The sequence below is a fragment of the Carica papaya genome, chromosome 3, assembly GCF_054855325.1.
Source record: "Carica papaya isolate Zhongbai chromosome 3, ASM5485532v1, whole genome shotgun sequence".
NCBI lineage: Eukaryota > Viridiplantae > Streptophyta > Magnoliopsida > Brassicales > Caricaceae > Carica > Carica papaya.
Window position 1 is genome coordinate 33,664,897 of NC_142311.1, and position 17,323 is coordinate 33,682,219.

Below are 17,323 nucleotides of genomic sequence, written 5' to 3' on the forward strand. Positions count from 1 at the left end.
TATGATTAGCTAGAGATGGGCACGGGATAATTATAAGATGAGTATGTCAACTTTTATAGCAATCCTATTGACAAAAATATAAATTTATACATGCCTCATATTTGAAGCGATGGAAAATGTTTAACCCCTCCATCCAAGGCAGATTGGGGCGGATTAGTGAGTAACACGCTCCTGTGTCCATCGTTAGTTATGATTTGAATGAAAGTAATGAACGGAAGTGCTAATATACAGACTCAGGTAGTTTCATCTGCCCATCTAACTCAGCAAGCATCAAGTAAATCCCATCTAAAGCTGGATGAGATTTATCAGTGGCTGCAAACTAATGAATCTTACTTTCCATTTCGATCAAACTGGAAGCAGGACATGTTTTCTCAACACCTGATTGTTTCATTCTCGCCCTGATCTTCGCAACCTCATCCAACGGGTTCACTTCGGCATACATGTTAACTAAAAGGGTGTAATGTCCACTGTTATTTGGTTCCAGAACCATCAAATCATCAATGGCAACCTTAGAACTGGTGCTTTCTTTTCCAACATGATTATGATTAGCTAAAGATGGTTCCGGGATGATTATGAGACAAGTATATCAACTTTCATAACAATCCCGTTAACAAAATATAAATTTATACATGCCTCACATTTGAAGCAATGAAAAATTTTTTACCCAACTCCATATGAAGCAAGTTGGGGCGAATTAGTGAATAACACACTCCTGTGTCCATCTCTTGTTAAGGTTTGTAAGGAAGTAATGAACAAGTGCTAATAAACAGACTCAGGTAGTTTCATCTGCCCATCTAACTCAGCTAGCATCAAGTAAACCTCATCTGAAGCTGGATGAGATTTATCAGAGGCTGCAAACTGATGAATCTTGCTTTCCATTTCTATCAAACTGGAACCAGGACATCTTTTCTCAACACCAGATTGTTTCATTCTTGCCCTGGTCTTTGCAACCTCACCCCACCGGTTCACTTCTGCATACATGTTAACTAAAAGGGTGTAATATCCACTGTTATTCGGTTCCAAAACCATCAATTCATCAATGGCAACCTTAGCAATCTCCAAGTTCTTATGAAGCTTACAGCCACCCAGCAAAGCACCCCAGATAACTGAATTTGGTTCAAATTCCATTTGCCTTATCAATTCCAATCCCTCTTCCAGCAATCCAGCTTTGCTCAATAGATCAACCATACATCCATAATGTTCAACTCCAGGAATGATGGAATAATCATCAATCATGCTCTGAAATCTCTTACGTCCTTCTTCAACTAGTCCTGCGTGAGTACAGGCAGTCAGAATACTAACAAAAGTCACCCCATTAGGTTCAATCTCCTTCTGCATCCTGCTAAACATGGCTAGAGCTTTTCTGGCATAGCCATGAGCTGCCAGCCCTTCAATTATGGAGTTCCAACAGAAGAGGTTCCTTCTACTCAATTTAAAGAAGACCAGAAGAGACTTATCTAGGCTCCCACACTTTGCATACATGTCAACCAATGCAGAGCCTATATAAACATCAAGTTCAAATCCATTCTGCATCACGTAAAGATGTATTTTCTTACCTAAATCAAGTGCTCCCAGATGGGCACAAGCCGAGATAACAGTTGACATTGTAACTTCATCAGGGCTAATCCCATTTACCATCATCTCATTAAATACGGATAATGCTTCTCTAAATTTCTTCTTCTGAGAGTAGCAAGCGATCATCGTCGTCCACGATATTGCATCCTTAACCGGCGTTTGATTAAACAACTCCTCCGCAGACTCTAAGTTGCCCAATCTTGCATATCCATCAATCATTGTATTCCACGTAGCGATGAGCTTCTCCGGCATTTCATCAAACAAATTTATCGCAGAACTCAAGTTCCCATCTCGGAGATGAGCCGAAATCATGGCAGTCCACGCAAAAGGATCTCTCACAGGCATTTCATCGAACACCTTTCGTGATTCAACCATTTTACCCGTACACGAGTAGAAATCAAGCAAAGCAGTTTGAACATGAACATGCGAATCAAACCCATGTTTCCAGACGTGGGCATGAACAGATTCTCCAAACCCACATGCAGATATCGCAGAAGCAGAAGCCTTAACTAAGGACGAAAATGTGAAACTGGTGGGACAAATCGAAGCTTTCAACATATGCTTGTAATACTCCAGCGATTGATTTGGATAATGACAATGAATGAAGCCTCTTATCAATGCATTATAGACGAAGACATTGGGTTGAAACATCTGGGTGAAGGCCAAAACAGAGCAATCTACTCGAGAGAACGCGGTGCATGCACTTATAAACTGGTTTACCAAGAAACAGTCTTGGTCGGCACTGGTTTTGGTCATTGCGGCGTAGATAGTTTCTAGTATTCTGAAGCTGACACATTTCTTTATTCGATCAACAACAATGGTCTGGTTCTGATCGAGTGAAATAGTATGGTAAAGGTGGTTTCTGATCGATGAGCGGTTAACTCTGGTTATGGGTTTCATCTATTGACACAGACGATGCTTCTCATTGAAAGATTGGTCTGCTGACCCTTAAACGCACCGTTTTAACGTAGAATAAAGTCTCCGACTGCGCCCGGCTTTGGACAAAAGGAAGGGTATTAATGTAAATATGAACAAATCAAATGGCATTTTAGAGCTAGAGCCAATACTGACCCTTAAACGCACCGTTTTAAGGCGGAGTAAAGTCTTCTGACTGCGCTCGGCTTTTGAAAATAGGAAGGGTATTAATGTAAATATCAACAAATCAAGTGGCATTTTAGAACTAGAGCTCCAACGCTGACCCTTAAAACTCACCGTTTTAATGCAGGTAAAGTTCTGACTGCGCACGGTGTTTAAAAAAGGGAGGGGTATTATTGTAATTATGGACAAATCAAGTGGTATTTTAGGACTAGAGCGCCAATTTAATTATTACTTAGGCGGCTGGTCCGTTCAAAAAGAACAGTCTCCAGTAATTAAAAAAATGATATTTCTCTTTTTATTTTTCAAAGAAAAATTGTGTTTTTTATTTTCTGTAAAGATTAAAACTTTTGAATATTAAAACCCAAGAACCCCTTGTCTTCTCTCTCTTTATATTTCACTCTCTCTCTCTCTTTCTCTTTCTCTGTCTGAAGGGAGGAAACTTGAAAGAGAAAACGATGGCTTTCGCTTCCTTTCTTGGGAGAGTCCTCTTTGCTTCTGTTTTCATTCTCTCTGCTTACCAAGAGTGAGTTTATTCATATCTATTTTTCTAAACATTTTCTTTTCTATTTCTTTTGCTTGTATGCAGTGTACTGAAATTTTTTCGTGGTTTGTTTCTTGACTGTTATAAACTTCCTTTTTCTTTCAACTTCTTTTAGGCTTTTCTTGCTCTTTCTTGGCCTTTGAAGCCCTATTTGTGTTCTTTGTTTGCTAATTTTTTTTGGGTTTTGCTTCTTTGCTTGTTCTTATGTTTGGATCTGATTTTATTTTGTAATTCCCATTTCTCTTACTATTTGCTTTTAGAAGTCAATTATTACTCAGATCTGCATTTCTTACCTTTTTGCTTGGTTATTTAGTTCTAAGTTTAGTTGTTTTGTGCCTGGATACGCATTTTTTAAGCAGTTAAACCAGTGGAGTTTATCTTCAATTTGAATTTAGTATTAGCTGGATCTTTATGGTGATGTATTGAAGGGTTTGGATTCAAATCTGATATTATATCATATTTAGACTTCAATTTTGTTTACTGCTTCGGGGGTTGTTCGGTTTAAGTTGGCCTGTACATCTAGTAAGTTAGATATTTTTCCAAAAAATATATGTTGGAGAGATTAATAACAATGAAGTCCGTGGTTTCCTTTCTACATCATGTGTATGGTAAGATGTCTTGATGTGAATTTGGTTTGATAACTATTAAATTTTGCCCGAAAATGTACTATAATATGCAATGCCTGTGGTTGAATGCATTATGGTGATTAAAGCCAATGAGGATTCTGTTTCGTTAGTTTCCTATCTTAAAACACGGGGAAGTCGTAATAGTAGTTTTCTCGTTTAGATGTGGAGAAGGTTAGGAGTTAGACTGTATAATTTGTCCGAAAGGTAGTTTCCTTCTCTGTTGGTATTAAATAAACTCAGCTAATTTGGTGATAATATTGCATCTTAGGGTTTTTTGAAACCAAACAACGGTTTGAAATTTAAATTTTAAATACCATCATTAAGCAACTTCACTCTAACCGATATACGTTATTTCTCTTTACTTCCATTTACTGTGGAAAGTTAAAAATTTGGAAACTTGGATCATATGTCATCTAAAATTCACCCATTTGGAAAAATTACATGCTGTCTGTAGATGCTGAGTTTCTTAGCTGTAACCATATACCTGCTCTCTCCAACAAATGTTTTTCTCACCATGTGCATTTACTATGGCAACTTATAGAAATTTTGAATGATCTTGTTGGATGTCCTTTGAATTTCATCTCTATACTTGGTCTGATGTTCAATGAATTTATTGAATATGTGTTTCATTGATTGTTTGTTAATATATTGTTGCTTCTGTCTGTATAGATGCCAAAAAGCTCCATCGAAAATCTTGGTTCAAGTCAAAACTTTCTAGGGGCAATTAGGAGTATATAGGAACCGACCAAACTGGTTTAGCTAGTTCAAACCAAACCAGTTAGGGGAGACCGGTTCAGTTAAATTGGTTCGCTGCTCTAGATCGGTTAAACCGGTTTGGTTTAATTGAAATTCAGTTAGGTTGCAGTTTGTCAGTCCGGTGAACCAAACTGACCGAATAACTGAATATATTATCTTTTTTATTTTATAATATATATATAAATTACGATCATATGTAATATCATATAATAATAACGTAAATACCAAAATACCCCCCTCCCAGTTCAGTCGAATCCAGAAGTACCAGAACCACTCTCTCTCACCACGTGATTGCTCTCTGTGACTATCCCTCTTATCTCATCTCATCTCATCTCCCTTGCGGACGCAGTCTCACTAGTCACGAGACTCACAACTCACACCTCCACTTAGCATTCTGAAAATGCGATTACCCACCTCTTGGCCACTGCCTCCCTCACACTCCATTTGAAGTTCGCTTTTGCCTCAATCATCTGATCTGATCTCTCTCACCAGTCACCTCCTACTCATCAAAGCCTAGGTCCCCAATGACCTCTACACCATTATCCCACTGCAGCACAGCTGAGTCACTAATGCCAATAATGAGCACTTAGCAGCAATCTCTAGCTACTTAGTACTAAGTCAACCACAACATGATTCACTTGCTTAAGGCAATTAGTTGAAACTTGTAGTTTGCATGGTGAAACTTGTATTTGGAACATGAATAGACGATTGATTCACTTAAACTCTGTTTCTTCGTCATTCGGCAACAGATAGGCATCAGAGCCGAGGAAGCTGCTCCTGCTTCATCGGTTATGAACCGTTATAAGTCCCAGTTCAGTCGATTTGGTTCAGTTAACGAAGATCGGTTGATTTCTCAGTTTAAAAAAAAAAAGATTTTTGACCGAAACCAACCGAACCGACCCCTTGGGGTAATTAGGATTTGGTTTTGTGCATTAGTTACATGCATACCTTGTCTCTCCTATATTAAATTCACTGAAAGATATCTTGTCAATTACATTCCAAATCATTCTGTCTATACATTCTGAAATGCCAATAAAGAGTGATTACTACACTGTAACACGACTCTGTAAACAACAAAACTCAATCTCATGTTACGGTATGCTATACACAGACTGTTCTCACCTAACTAAAACTTATATGATCATTGATATTTCCTTTTGGTTCGAAGGTTTTGTGTGTTTGACTTGATTGATAGGAAGTCCTTGTAAGAGCCTCGTCTTTTGTGGCATATATTAATAGTTATGATGAAGCTTGCTTTGCATATGCTCATATTTTAAGTGTCTGTATGAATAGTGTTTTTTTTTTAAAAATACAAGAAACATTATCGCAAAGAAGCTTTATATCTTTATGTGTGTGTGTGTGTGTGTGTGTGTGTGTTTTTGAAATATGAATGAAGAAGTGTCTTCTTCAAGAACAAATTATGGAATCAAAACTTTATCCTTTATAATCTCACCCTACCTTGCAGAGTGCTGCTTTTTGACTTTGTTTTACTTTTCCTGAGAAAGTACCATGCTTCTTTAGTTTTATCTGTCTTTTAATGTAATGCATCACTTTTTCTAGGTTTAATGAATTTGGGATCGATGGAGGCCCAGCTGGGAAGGCTCTCAAACCAAAGTTCAAAGTGTTTACAAATCATGTACACTCTACTATTGGAGTTCAAGTTCCCAAAACTGAAGTAACAATCTCCCTCTCTTTCTCTTCCTTTCAAACATATATGCACTTATGCACACTTTATATTTTATTATTGAGTATTAAGGTGATACGTTATATTTTCTACAAGTAAGTTACTATGGCTATAGTCTCCTTTGGGAGGATGTACTTGTTATCTTATTGGTTAGCTTGGTTTCTCACCTGGCCATCCTGTTCTCCTCATTTATCTCCTGATCTTTATCTTGGGAAAAGTTTCAAAAGTAGTTTCAGCATGCCAATTATGTAGTATTCCATGTTTCATGGGGTTTTTTGTTGGAGGCAATGATTGTGACTGACTGAATCTTATTTTTTTTTATGAGAAATGCCCGAATCAATTAATCATGGTGGATAAGCAGGAATACCTTTCGCCCGACCTTTCTATGCTTGTTCTTTTGGTCCATCCAGTAGATTCCTGATGACAAAATATTCGAAATAGGGAACAGTTCATAGACTTCTCTGTGAGAAGCGGAGAGTTTTAGTCATAGACATGCATTAAAATTACTGCTACCTGAGTATTTTCCATTTTACTAAACTGTCTTGTGTTTTTTTATTGGTTGTGCTATTTACAGACTAAACATTTAGTTGCTTCAAGTATAGCTTTCAAGGGCGTCGGGGGCCTTCTCTTCATATTTGGCAGCTCTTTTGGAGCCTATTTACTGGTTAGTATCTGGGTGCTATATTAATATTCTTGTTCTGGGCCTACTATGAATATAATGCTACTATATTGTAGTTTGTGTTAGTTGTACTGTTTAACAACTAGTCTCGCTGTTTCTTCATGCAGCTTCTGCATCAGTTGATTACAACTCCAATTTTATATGATTTCTACAATTATGACAATGACGAGAAAGAATTTACTCAACTTTTTGTCAAATTTACACAGGTAATAATATTTCCAGCTTCTTAATGTTTTGCAGTCCGTATTGTGTGTAAGTGCATTATTATGGCTATTTCAGTGGTATGATTGCAAGGGAAACTAAATTGCTTTGCATTTCTGGGTTTCAGAATATGGCTCTCTTTGGGGCGCTGCTGTTTTACATAGGAATGAAGAATTCAATTCCAAGGAGACAACTTAAGAAAAAGGTCCCAAAATCAAAAACCACCTAGAGGAAAGTGCATATTGGTTGCATGAGATTTGTCATCAAAGGAGAGCTTAGTGGGATTCACTTTTCGTTTATTTATGAAATTGAATACATTTCTTTTCTTCCAGGATTTTCATATGATATTAGGACTTTACCAACCTCCCCAAACAAAGAAAAGAACATTTTTTAGAATCATGTAGTGTACATCACTTATTTTATGGGGATAAGTTATGTTTTTTTTTTTATATACTCCACTATCTCTTTATTCTTGATTTGGGTCTGGAAGTGACGTGCTACCAGTTTTGTTGAAGAGGTTTGCATAGTGCAGGAGTATGAAGGTGCCATGAACGGATGTAAGATCTTAGCAGCAGTATATAATATCTGTTTTAGAACTGGTGCTGCTTTAGAACTGGAACCAAGATATGGACCTTTCTTATCTGCATAAATGTTTGGGGGTCTAGTGGCCACCATAGTTTAATGCATCGAGGTCTAGTGATCCTTTGGTTTGAACTGGTTTCTTTCTTTACAGAATTGGACAAATCAGCTCAGCTCGAGTATGGTGTGGATTGACTTTTGAGCTTGACGTTCACAGTTGGCAAATGCTGAAAAATGAAACCATTGATTTTTGGTTTATTTATGGGCTGTGTGTTAAGTTCCCTCAATGCTTTTCTGGCATAGTTTCTATATAGTAACTGGGATTCAGAGCTAATATGAGACTGATCAGATAGATAGATGGATGAATAAGATTTAGTAGTATTACATTATTTTTTGGTTGCCTTGGAAAAGTGACTATTTTATGCTTTATCATGGGTATATATGGCAACATGGGAAGGCTCATTGGCCTGCTTGAATCTGCTTGGTGCCGTAAGAGCCTCCCTGGCTCCTCTCTTTCTTCTTAGCCTTGATGGAGCTCATACGATTTTGAGTAGCATTCCTTCTCTTCCATTGTTTGTCTTCTTCCTCAAGCTTGAATTTTGCTTTTGTTATGCTTCCATTGTCTCCCTTGAGTAGGCATTCATGTATTTATTTGACTCTTTGATTTCAACCTAGTTGTTTCTTGCATCTCTCTGTTTTTTCCTCAGTGAAAAAGGTCACATGAAGGGCATCAAAGACACTTTCTTGCTTCACTTTGAATATCAGGGTTTTAGAGTTTTGAGTTAGTTTTCCTGTTAACAAAAAAGATCTTGAAGATAAGGGATCTTTACGGCTTTTAACTTCGAATTGGATTTTAGAGTTTTGAGCTATGGTGCATTTGCATGGTGCACATCTCCTGTCGAATCGGAGTTTGAAATCAAACTTCTCTTCAGGAGGATATATAGATGGGGCGATTCGGGTGAGATCTAATGTAGTTCCAACTTGATTTCAGAATGAAACTGAATGGATTTGAAGACTAATTAAAAGGTGAGAGTCTGAATTGAAGGTCAGATCATCTTAATTTTGGTTTAAACTGCTAGTTTTTATTCTGATAAGATCTAAATCAAAATGGAGCAAACAAATCCTTTTTAACATATATACATATACATATTGGTTTAGGTATTATTATATATAGAAATACATAGATATACATAAATATATAATGAAAGTGGAACAATTGAGATTGATATTGCCAGGAGTGAGCTAATCTTATTTTTTTCCTTTTCTTAAAAAATGAGATAATATTAATAATATTAATAAATATAATATGCACGATATTAAATAATTATTATTTAACTTCTTAAATTTTATTTTATTTTTTACTCATCTTAATTTTTGTTCTTATTCTCAAGATAAATAAAGTTGGCGAATAACAATATGCAATTAAACCTTATCATTAAATTCGTCCGTTTCTAAAACTTTTCAACTTCACCTAAAAAATTACTAGAGGTTTACTCATTTTCTCGTAACAAAGCTAATTATTTCTCGAGAAATTTGCTTTACCTCTTTAAATTTACTTTTTTTTAACTTCCTTTACATATCTCTATAGTTAAAATATTTGTTTATATCGAAAAAAATTTAACTATTTATTAACATAATCATATCATTAATTATAACCATAAAAAAACAAGTTAGATATGTAGCGCCCGGAAAGGAGGAAAAAAAAAAAAAAAAAAAAAAAAAAGGGGGGGCCACGTCAGCAGCCACGTCAGCAGTCCCGGCCAACCGGGGCCTGCCACGTGGCAAGATCGCGTCACTCCGAAAGGAGCCACGTTGGCGATCCGCGTGGGTACGATCCGACGGCCCAGATCAATCACGCGATCGGACGGCCCAGATTCAAACGCACGGACGGCCCAGATTCAATCAAAAACGAACGGCCCAGATTAAAACGAAACGAACGGCTGTGATCAAAAGGCAAGGGGTTATAAATAGAACCCCCACACCAGACCAAAAACCCTAACCGCCAGCCGCTCGCCGGAGAAGACGAACCAGAGGCCGACCGCCGCCACCCGCCGCCACTCGCCGCCGCACCGGGGAAATTTCCGACCGCCGATCGAGGTAAATTTCATACCCCCGACTCGTTTTTCCCCACTGATTCCTCCTATGGCCAAATCGAAGCCGAAATCCCGGCCAAACGGCCGGAATACGCGGCCGAAGCCCAGCGGCGCCGCCGCGCCCCCTCTCGGTTTTTGCCTCCGACGAGGCCCTTCCCGGCCTCCGTTCGATGCAATTTTTATATCACCGTGATCACCATTCTTTTCTCTACAGGTTGACCGAAGCCAAATCACCAAAACACGAACTTCGCCGGAGAGTCGCCGTACCCGAGAGCGCCGCCGCCGGTAAGCTCCGCTTTTCCGTGATTTTTTGGCCCCCCGAGGGCCCTAGGGTTGTTTTCTGACAAGGACCAATGCGAGTGTGGCCGAATTCGGCCAAAAACGGCCGAAAACAGTCAACCCGAGGCGACTCGCCGCCGCCAGCGGTGGCGCCATCGCCGGAGCACGGCGGAGCCGCCGTGCCGGAGTTGCGATTTGGGCCGAAAGAGGCCCTGGGCCTAATTTGGAATTTTTTTGGAACCCGTGCAGGTACTGTTAGCGTGTTTCAGTTCCCCGGGAAAAATTCAGGGAAAATTAGGGACAGCCTGCAGGCGCACTGTGAATCGTATTCGGATCCCGAAAACAAGTAAGGACCCCTCACCCTATTTCCTATCACGGTATTAAAGTTCAAAATGATAAAACAGTATTTCTTGAATTAACGCATGTGTGAAATTGCTTAAGGTTGCTAATGGAGCCCGAGTCTAGTGTGATTGATGATTTACTGTTATTTGGCCTGTTTACAGCTTTAAATGCAAAATGAGGTTTGATGTGTTCATTTTACAGATTTGTGTGCATGTACTACGTTTTTATTAATTATGGGTTGAATGACTGAAAAACTGATACTGTATGTTGTCTGTTCGGCATGAATTACGATTTGCTTGTTTAAATGTGAATTGATGATGCTGATTGAGGAAAAGGAAAAATGAAAGATTGTGTAGACTGATAATTGTATTATGGGGGTCAGCCTGACTAGATATCCTGGGAGATGGTGGACGGACCGGGTCCGTAGGGAACCCTACCGGGATTGTGGTCTCACATGCCGGACGGGGTATGGAGATCTTATGGTTTTGGCGCCCATACCGGACGGGGTATGGGGACGGCCCGTTTCACCCTCATACCGGACGGGGTATTGAGGTTTATGGTTTTGGCGCCCATACCGGACGGGGTATGGGGACGGCCCGTTTCACCCTCATACCGGACGGGGTATTGAGGTTCATGGTTTTGGCGCCCATACCGGACGGGGTATGGGGACGGCCCTGGAAACTGATTATGAATGTTAAAGGTTAACGGGTAGCGGAACCCCTATGGACCCCCACGGATACTAGTAGGCTGGTAAATGAGAAAAAAATATGTTGTACAATGATTGAATTACAAGAGGCGTGATAAGTGTTATGTTTTACAGCTTAGATTATTCAATGATTATGATAATGTTATTGTTTTTCTCATATTGTTTTCATAAATTCCACCAAGGTAAGTGGATGGTCAAAGTTTTATTATTGATAAAAGGTTTTGTTGTTAATAAACGAGTTTATTGAAAATTATGCTCCATTGGTCTTTTTGTGGTTTTCTACCCACCTTTATCTCCGTGACGGTGAGATATCGTGATGTTCTTACTGGGCTAGTGTAGCTCACTCCTTAATTAACCATTTCAGATCAGGAAGACATGGTTCCCGAGCCCGTTCCGCAGGAGGACGACGAAGGGGATGCCTAGAGACTCTGTAGTCATACGCATAGTTTTATTTTCGAGTTTCTTTCTTAGTTAGTTTAATCTTTTATATTTTAAGTACGTTTTTGGTTTTTCGTGTAAGGGATTGTAACTGAAGTTTTGATCTCGCTTCCGCATTCGATATATTTAAATACTCAGTTCATTTTAATATTTTCCGGGGTCGTTACAAGATAAGAAATAATATCGTTTATATAAGCAAATAATATCAAAAAAGACAAGTAAATATGAACTTTTTTAAATTTATCATTAAATTCATCTCTTTTTACAATTTTTTCAACTTCACCTAAGAAATTACTAAAGAGTTACTCATCTTCTCGTAACAAAATTGATGATTTCTCGAGAAACCTATTTCCCCTCCTTTTTAAGTTTACCTTTCTACCTCTATTACGTATCTCCATATGTTAGAATATTCCTCTACATCGAAAAATTTAAACTATGCATTGATATAAACTATGAAATTTGATGGGGATTTTTCTTAAAGCTATAGTGTGTTAATATAGTTGTTATCAAAATCACAAATGATTGAATAAATTAATTTTTTTTTTTTGGTAATAAGTCTTAATTACAATCGTAAAATTTATATTAATTTTTTGAAGTGACCATTTTACGAAATCCACCCACAATTTCGACAAGACAAATGGGCTAAAGAACATCGATGGGTATGCATATTATTTTTTTCTATAGTTCAAAAATAATCCTAAACCAACTTATAAAAATTTATCTCTTTTGCACCTTATTGAGTAAATTGTTTTATTATTTATATTAGTCCGAATTCAATGTTACCTCGCCAATAAGTAAGTATAATATCTTATAATCATCAACAATGCTCGCTATCTCGCTTAAATCACTTTTCTCTTGTACACATAATTGTAAACAATAATTGTACTTATTATCTTAATTATGTCGTATTTTATCAGATATTCAAAAATCTAATATATATTCAGACATTTTCTTACTTGTAACGGCGAATATCATTTAGTTAACATTAAAAGTCATTCTCATTTTAAGAAAATTAACTTAGTTTTATAATATTATTTGTTTATTTAGAAATACGTAAATTTAGTTTATCAACTGAATTAACTTTTGATTCTAAATTATAGATACTGAATCAGCCGAGATATCAAATGCTATTTATTTTAAATTTTTTATACATAATATATACTTATCTAAAAAATGTTACGAATAATTAATTACGTATAAATTATATATTTATAACATACATTAGAATAGATTTTATAAAATTATTTATATAAATGAATGTTTTAGAGGGCATTTGGGATTGTGTATTTTATGTTTATAATATTTAGGTTTAATTTTTATATTTAATAAAATGTTTGAGATTATTTATTTTTATATTTGTAAGTAGTTCAAATTTTTATTCAATAAAATAATATATATTGGATTATTAAAGAGTAGTTTTAGTTTATTATTTTTATATCTAATAGATTTAATTAAACATTATATTCATATATAATTAAAACCAACAATATATAAAATAATAAATTATGAAATTTTATAAATAATTATATACTTTAATTATTTTTCATAATAATTATTTATTTTTTTATTTTTTAAATAAAAGGAAAATCAACGGAGAGGTAGGTAGGGTAGAAAAAAAATTATTATTTATTTATTTATTTAGTGTAAATTCTAAGACTTTGAATGTAAAACCCCTCCTTCGTCTTTTCTCTCTTTACACTTCAATTCTTCTTCTTCTTCTCTCTCTCTCTCTCTCTCTCTCTCTCTCTCTCTCTCTCTCTCTCTGTGTCTGAAGAGAAGAAGAATCTTGAGAGGGAAAACGATGGCGTTCGCTTCCTTTCTCGGGAGAGTCCTCTTTGCTTCCGTTTTCATTCTCTCTGCTTACCAAGAGTGAGTTTCTAACTATTTATTTCTTTCTACAAACATTTCCTTTTCCTATTTTTAGACTTGGTATGCAGCGTTCTGAATTTTTTTTTCCTTGGTTTGTCTTTCGAATGTATGGACTCTCCTTTTGTTCCACTTCTTTCAGGCTGTTACTGCTTTTATTTTTTTGTTCTGTGTATTTGAAGCCCTATCTCTGTTCTTTGCTTGGTAAGATTTTATGGTTTGGCTTCGTCTATATTGTAGATTTGTTTGCTCTTCTGTTTGGATCTGGTTCATTTCAGATTCCTACTTTTATTATTATTATTATTTTCTTTTAGGAGTCGAATATTATGTAGATCTGCATTTCGTCACCCTCTTGATCGGCTAATTAATTCTAAGTTGAATAATTTTGGGTATGGATTCGCGTTTTTCCAAGTAGTTAAACCAATGGACTTTATCTTCACTTTGAATTTAGGATTAGATGGATATTTATAATGATATGTTGAAGGGTTTGGATTCAAATGTGATCATGTTTATGAGTTCAATTTCGTTTACTGCACCGGTGGTTGTTCAGCTTAAGTTGGCCCTGTGTCTAGTAAGTTCAGACTTTTTTCCCTGTCGAAAGGAAAAGATGTTAAATTGATGAATAATAATGGAGTCTGTTGTTTACTTTCTGCATCATCTTTATGTTGAAATGACCTAGTGCTTAATAGGAATTTTGTTTGAGACTGATAAAACTTACCCTCCTATGTGTTATAATATACAGTACAAGTGGTTGAATGCATTATGGTGATTGTTTGTTAGAAGCCGATGAATGTATTGTGATGATTGTCTTAAAACTTGGGGAAGTTGTAATATTGGTTTTCTTGTTTAGATGGGGTACAGGCTGGAGTTTCACAGTATAGTCATGCATCATCTAAAATTTTCACCCTTTCAGGACAATCCTACGCTGCCTGTAGATGTTGAGTTTTTTACCTGTAACCTTACCCTTGCTCTGTCAAACATATATCTCTCTCACTATGTGCATTTACTGTGGAAACTATTATTTTGTTGGGTATCCTAGAAACTGCATCTATATGCATGATCTGATATCGATAAATTCATTAAATTGGCTTTTCATTGCTTGGCTGTTTATTTGTTGTTGGTTCCGTGTGCATAGATGCCAAATATTTCCATGTAAAAGGGATAATTAGGATACAGATCTGGACTCAATAACATTCAGAGCCTAGAGATAACATGCATACGTTGTCCTCTATATCTTGAATTCACCGAATGATACCTTGTTAGTCACATGTCAAATCCGATATATTCCAAAATGCCGGCAAAGAGTGATTACTACGCTATAATAAAACTCTGTAAATAATAAAACTAAATCTCATGTTACAGTATGCTGTGTCCAGACTGTTCTTACCTGACTAAAAACTTTATGGCTTATGCTCACTTATATCTTTGTTTTGTTTGAAGATTTTGTCCTTTTATCTTGATTGATAGAAGCCCTTCTATGAACCTCATCGTCTACAGAGTACATTAATGATGATGAAACTTGCTTTGCATATGTTTATATCTTTAACATCTGTATGATTTTTTTTTTATAGAAGAAAATTCATTACAAAGGAGAACAAATTATTGGACTTAAAGTTTTATCCTTTATAATGTCACTCTGCCTCACAAAGTGCTGCTTTTTGATTTTTTCTTCTACTTTTTCTGATAAATATGATGCTTTTCCAGTTGTATCTGTCTGCTAACGTGAAGCATCACTTTTTCTAGGTTCAATGAATTTGGGGTTGATGGAGGACCTGCAGGGAAGGCTCTCAAACCTAAGCTCAAAGTGTTTACAAATCATGTACACGCTACTGCTGGTATTCAAGTGCCTGAAACTGAAGTAAGGATCTCTCTCTCTCCCCTTCCTCTCTCAAACACATACACATATGTAAGCACTATCTATTTTTATTACTGGGAATTAAGGTGATACTATGTATCTATTAATAAATTACTCTGGCTATAGTTTTTCCCTTGGGAAAACGTGTTATTTTATGGGTTACCATGGTTTCTCACGTGGCCTTCTTGTGGACCTCATTTATCTCCATCATGTTATCTCAATGGGTGATTTGGAAATACCACTTGCATCGAACCTAGGGAAGGTTCTCTATGAAAGGGTAGTGGGTCATTTGTGCAAAGTATTGACTATGGTAGGCAAGTTGATATTACCCGAAAATAAAAATTGAGTAATGCTGACTTTGTCATGTAAGCATGTGTTTTCAAAGTTCATTTTGCTTTCTCTTGGTGAGATTGACAAATAGTGAGACTGCTTTTTTATACAATTATTTTTTCACTCAATTTTTTTCAGATAAAAGTGTAGAAATATATTGAAAACTTATGTTTTTCACTCATAAATGACAGCTGTAAAACAAAAATGGTGATCATAGGCAAGCAAGACCAGGATAACTGGAAACGTATCAAAAATGGTTTCAGCATGCCCATTCGGTAGTATTCAATGTATCAGGGGGTATTTTGTTGGGAGAATGATTTTAACAGTCTGAATCTTATTTTTTTGAATGAGAAATGCCCAAATCAATTAATTGTAAAGGAAAGCCGGAAGGTCTTTCTTTCTTAGTATGCCACATAAACTTCTTTATGCTTGTTATTTTGGTCTACCCAATAGATCCCTGATGACAAAATATTGGAAACAGGGAATAGCTTATAGACTTCTCTGTTCATTCTCTTGTAGAGCTGAGGGTTTTGGACACACATTTATGCATTAAAATTACTGTTATCTGAGAGTTTTTCATTCTACTAAATTGTTGTGTGGATCTTTCATGTTGTTATCCACAGATTAAACATTTAGTGGCTGCAAGTATAGCTCTCAAGGGCTTTGGGGGCGTCCTCTTTATATTTGGCAGCTCTTTTGGAGCTTATTTACTGGTTAGTATTTGAGCTCTGTTAATATTCTTGTTTTGGACTTTTTAATATAGTGCAACTATATTATTTTAAAGAAATATATAGTGCAACTATATTTACTTCATTTTGTTCATACTGTTTAACGAGTGGACTGGCTGGTCCTTCATGCAGATTCTGCATCAGTTGATTACAACTCCAATTTTACATGATTTCTACAATTATGACAATGAGCAGAAAGAATTTACTCAACTTTTTATCAAATTTACACAGGTAATAATCTTTCCAGCTCTTAACCTTATGCATTCCATATTGTACATTTGTGCATTATTATGGCTATTTTAGTGGTATGATTTCGAGGGCAACTAAATTACTGTGCATTTCTGGTTTTAGAATATGGCTCTCTTTGGGGCGCTGCTGTTCTACATAGGAATGAAGAATTCAATTCCAAGGAGACAACAGAAGAAAAAGGTTCAGAAAGCAAAAACCAACTAGGGGCAAGTGCATAATCTCTCACGAAAGGGGAGTTTATTGGGATTCATTTTTGATTTGTTTATGAAAGTGATTACATTGCGTTCCTTCAGGATTGTCATTTGATTCTAGGACATTTCCAAATCTCCCCAAAAGCAAAACATTCTTAGAATCATGTAGTTTATGCCTTCCCTTATTTTATGGGGATAAATTGTGTTATTGTTTATTTAGTCCACTGTTTATTCTTTCCTGATTCGAGTCTTGAAGCTAAATACGTATCAGTTTTGTTTTAAGTTTTTTCATAGTGCAGGAGTGTGCACATGCCATCAAGAGGTGAGATCCTAGGCTCTAGCAGGACTACGTGGTGTCTGTTCTAGAACTGGTGGTGATAGCTGGGTTTTGTCATCTCAAAACAAAGTTTGATATTGGAAATGATATTTTATTATTTTTTCCTATGCGTATTTATTTCTATATATTACCGGGGGAAATTTCTGTTGGCTAGTGTAGTCTTGTGCAAC

The 17,323-nt window shown here is 36.4% G+C and overlaps 3 protein-coding genes across 3 annotated transcripts; 2 read left to right on the forward strand and 1 right to left on the reverse strand.

Moving 5' to 3' along the window:
- Positions 1 to 27: 27 nt before the first annotated feature.
- On the reverse strand, positions 28 to 2,527 carry LOC110815121 (basic helix loop helix DNA-binding superfamily protein). Its single transcript, XM_022042776.2, has one exon. The coding sequence runs from the start codon at positions 2,473 to 2,475 to the stop codon at positions 760 to 762; it is 1,716 nt and encodes a 571-aa protein (XP_021898468.2). The 5' UTR covers positions 2,476 to 2,527; the 3' UTR covers positions 28 to 759.
- A 512-nt stretch (positions 2,528 to 3,039) lies between these two features.
- On the forward strand, positions 3,040 to 7,609 carry LOC110815128 (uncharacterized). Its single transcript, XM_022042784.2, has 5 exons — positions 3,040 to 3,196; positions 6,157 to 6,271; positions 6,855 to 6,944; positions 7,067 to 7,165; positions 7,288 to 7,609. The coding sequence occupies exons 1-5, from the start codon at positions 3,129 to 3,131 to the stop codon at positions 7,387 to 7,389; spliced, it is 474 nt and encodes a 157-aa protein (XP_021898476.1). The 5' UTR covers positions 3,040 to 3,128; the 3' UTR covers positions 7,390 to 7,609.
- A 5,679-nt stretch (positions 7,610 to 13,288) lies between these two features.
- LOC110815065 (uncharacterized) lies at positions 13,289 to 17,055 on the forward strand. Its single transcript, XM_022042719.2, has 5 exons — positions 13,289 to 13,466; positions 15,207 to 15,321; positions 16,272 to 16,361; positions 16,509 to 16,607; positions 16,728 to 17,055. Exons 1-5 carry the CDS (start codon positions 13,399 to 13,401, stop codon positions 16,827 to 16,829), a joined length of 474 nt encoding a protein of 157 aa, XP_021898411.1. The 5' UTR covers positions 13,289 to 13,398; the 3' UTR covers positions 16,830 to 17,055.
- The last annotated feature ends 268 nt before the right edge of the window (positions 17,056 to 17,323 follow it).

Bases quoted from the DNA above. Each gene is read 5' to 3' on its own strand.
- LOC110815121 (XM_022042776.2), bottom strand. From the start codon at position 2,475: ATGAAACCCATAACCAGAGTTAACCGCTCATCGATCAGAAACCACCTT.
- LOC110815128 (XM_022042784.2), top strand. From the start codon at position 3,129: ATGGCTTTCGCTTCCTTTCTTGGGAGAGTCCTCTTTGCTTCTGTTTTC. The intron at 6,272-6,854 runs GTAACAATCTCC...TGCTATTTACAG, and splicing joins TTCAAGTTCCCAAAACTGAA to ACTAAACATTTAGTTGCTTC. The intron at 7,166-7,287 runs GTAATAATATTT...TCTGGGTTTCAG, and splicing joins TTTTTGTCAAATTTACACAG to AATATGGCTCTCTTTGGGGC.
- LOC110815065 (XM_022042719.2), top strand. From the start codon at position 13,399: ATGGCGTTCGCTTCCTTTCTCGGGAGAGTCCTCTTTGCTTCCGTTTTC. The intron at 15,322-16,271 runs GTAAGGATCTCT...TGTTATCCACAG, and splicing joins TTCAAGTGCCTGAAACTGAA to ATTAAACATTTAGTGGCTGC. The intron at 16,608-16,727 runs GTAATAATCTTT...TTCTGGTTTTAG, and splicing joins TTTTTATCAAATTTACACAG to AATATGGCTCTCTTTGGGGC.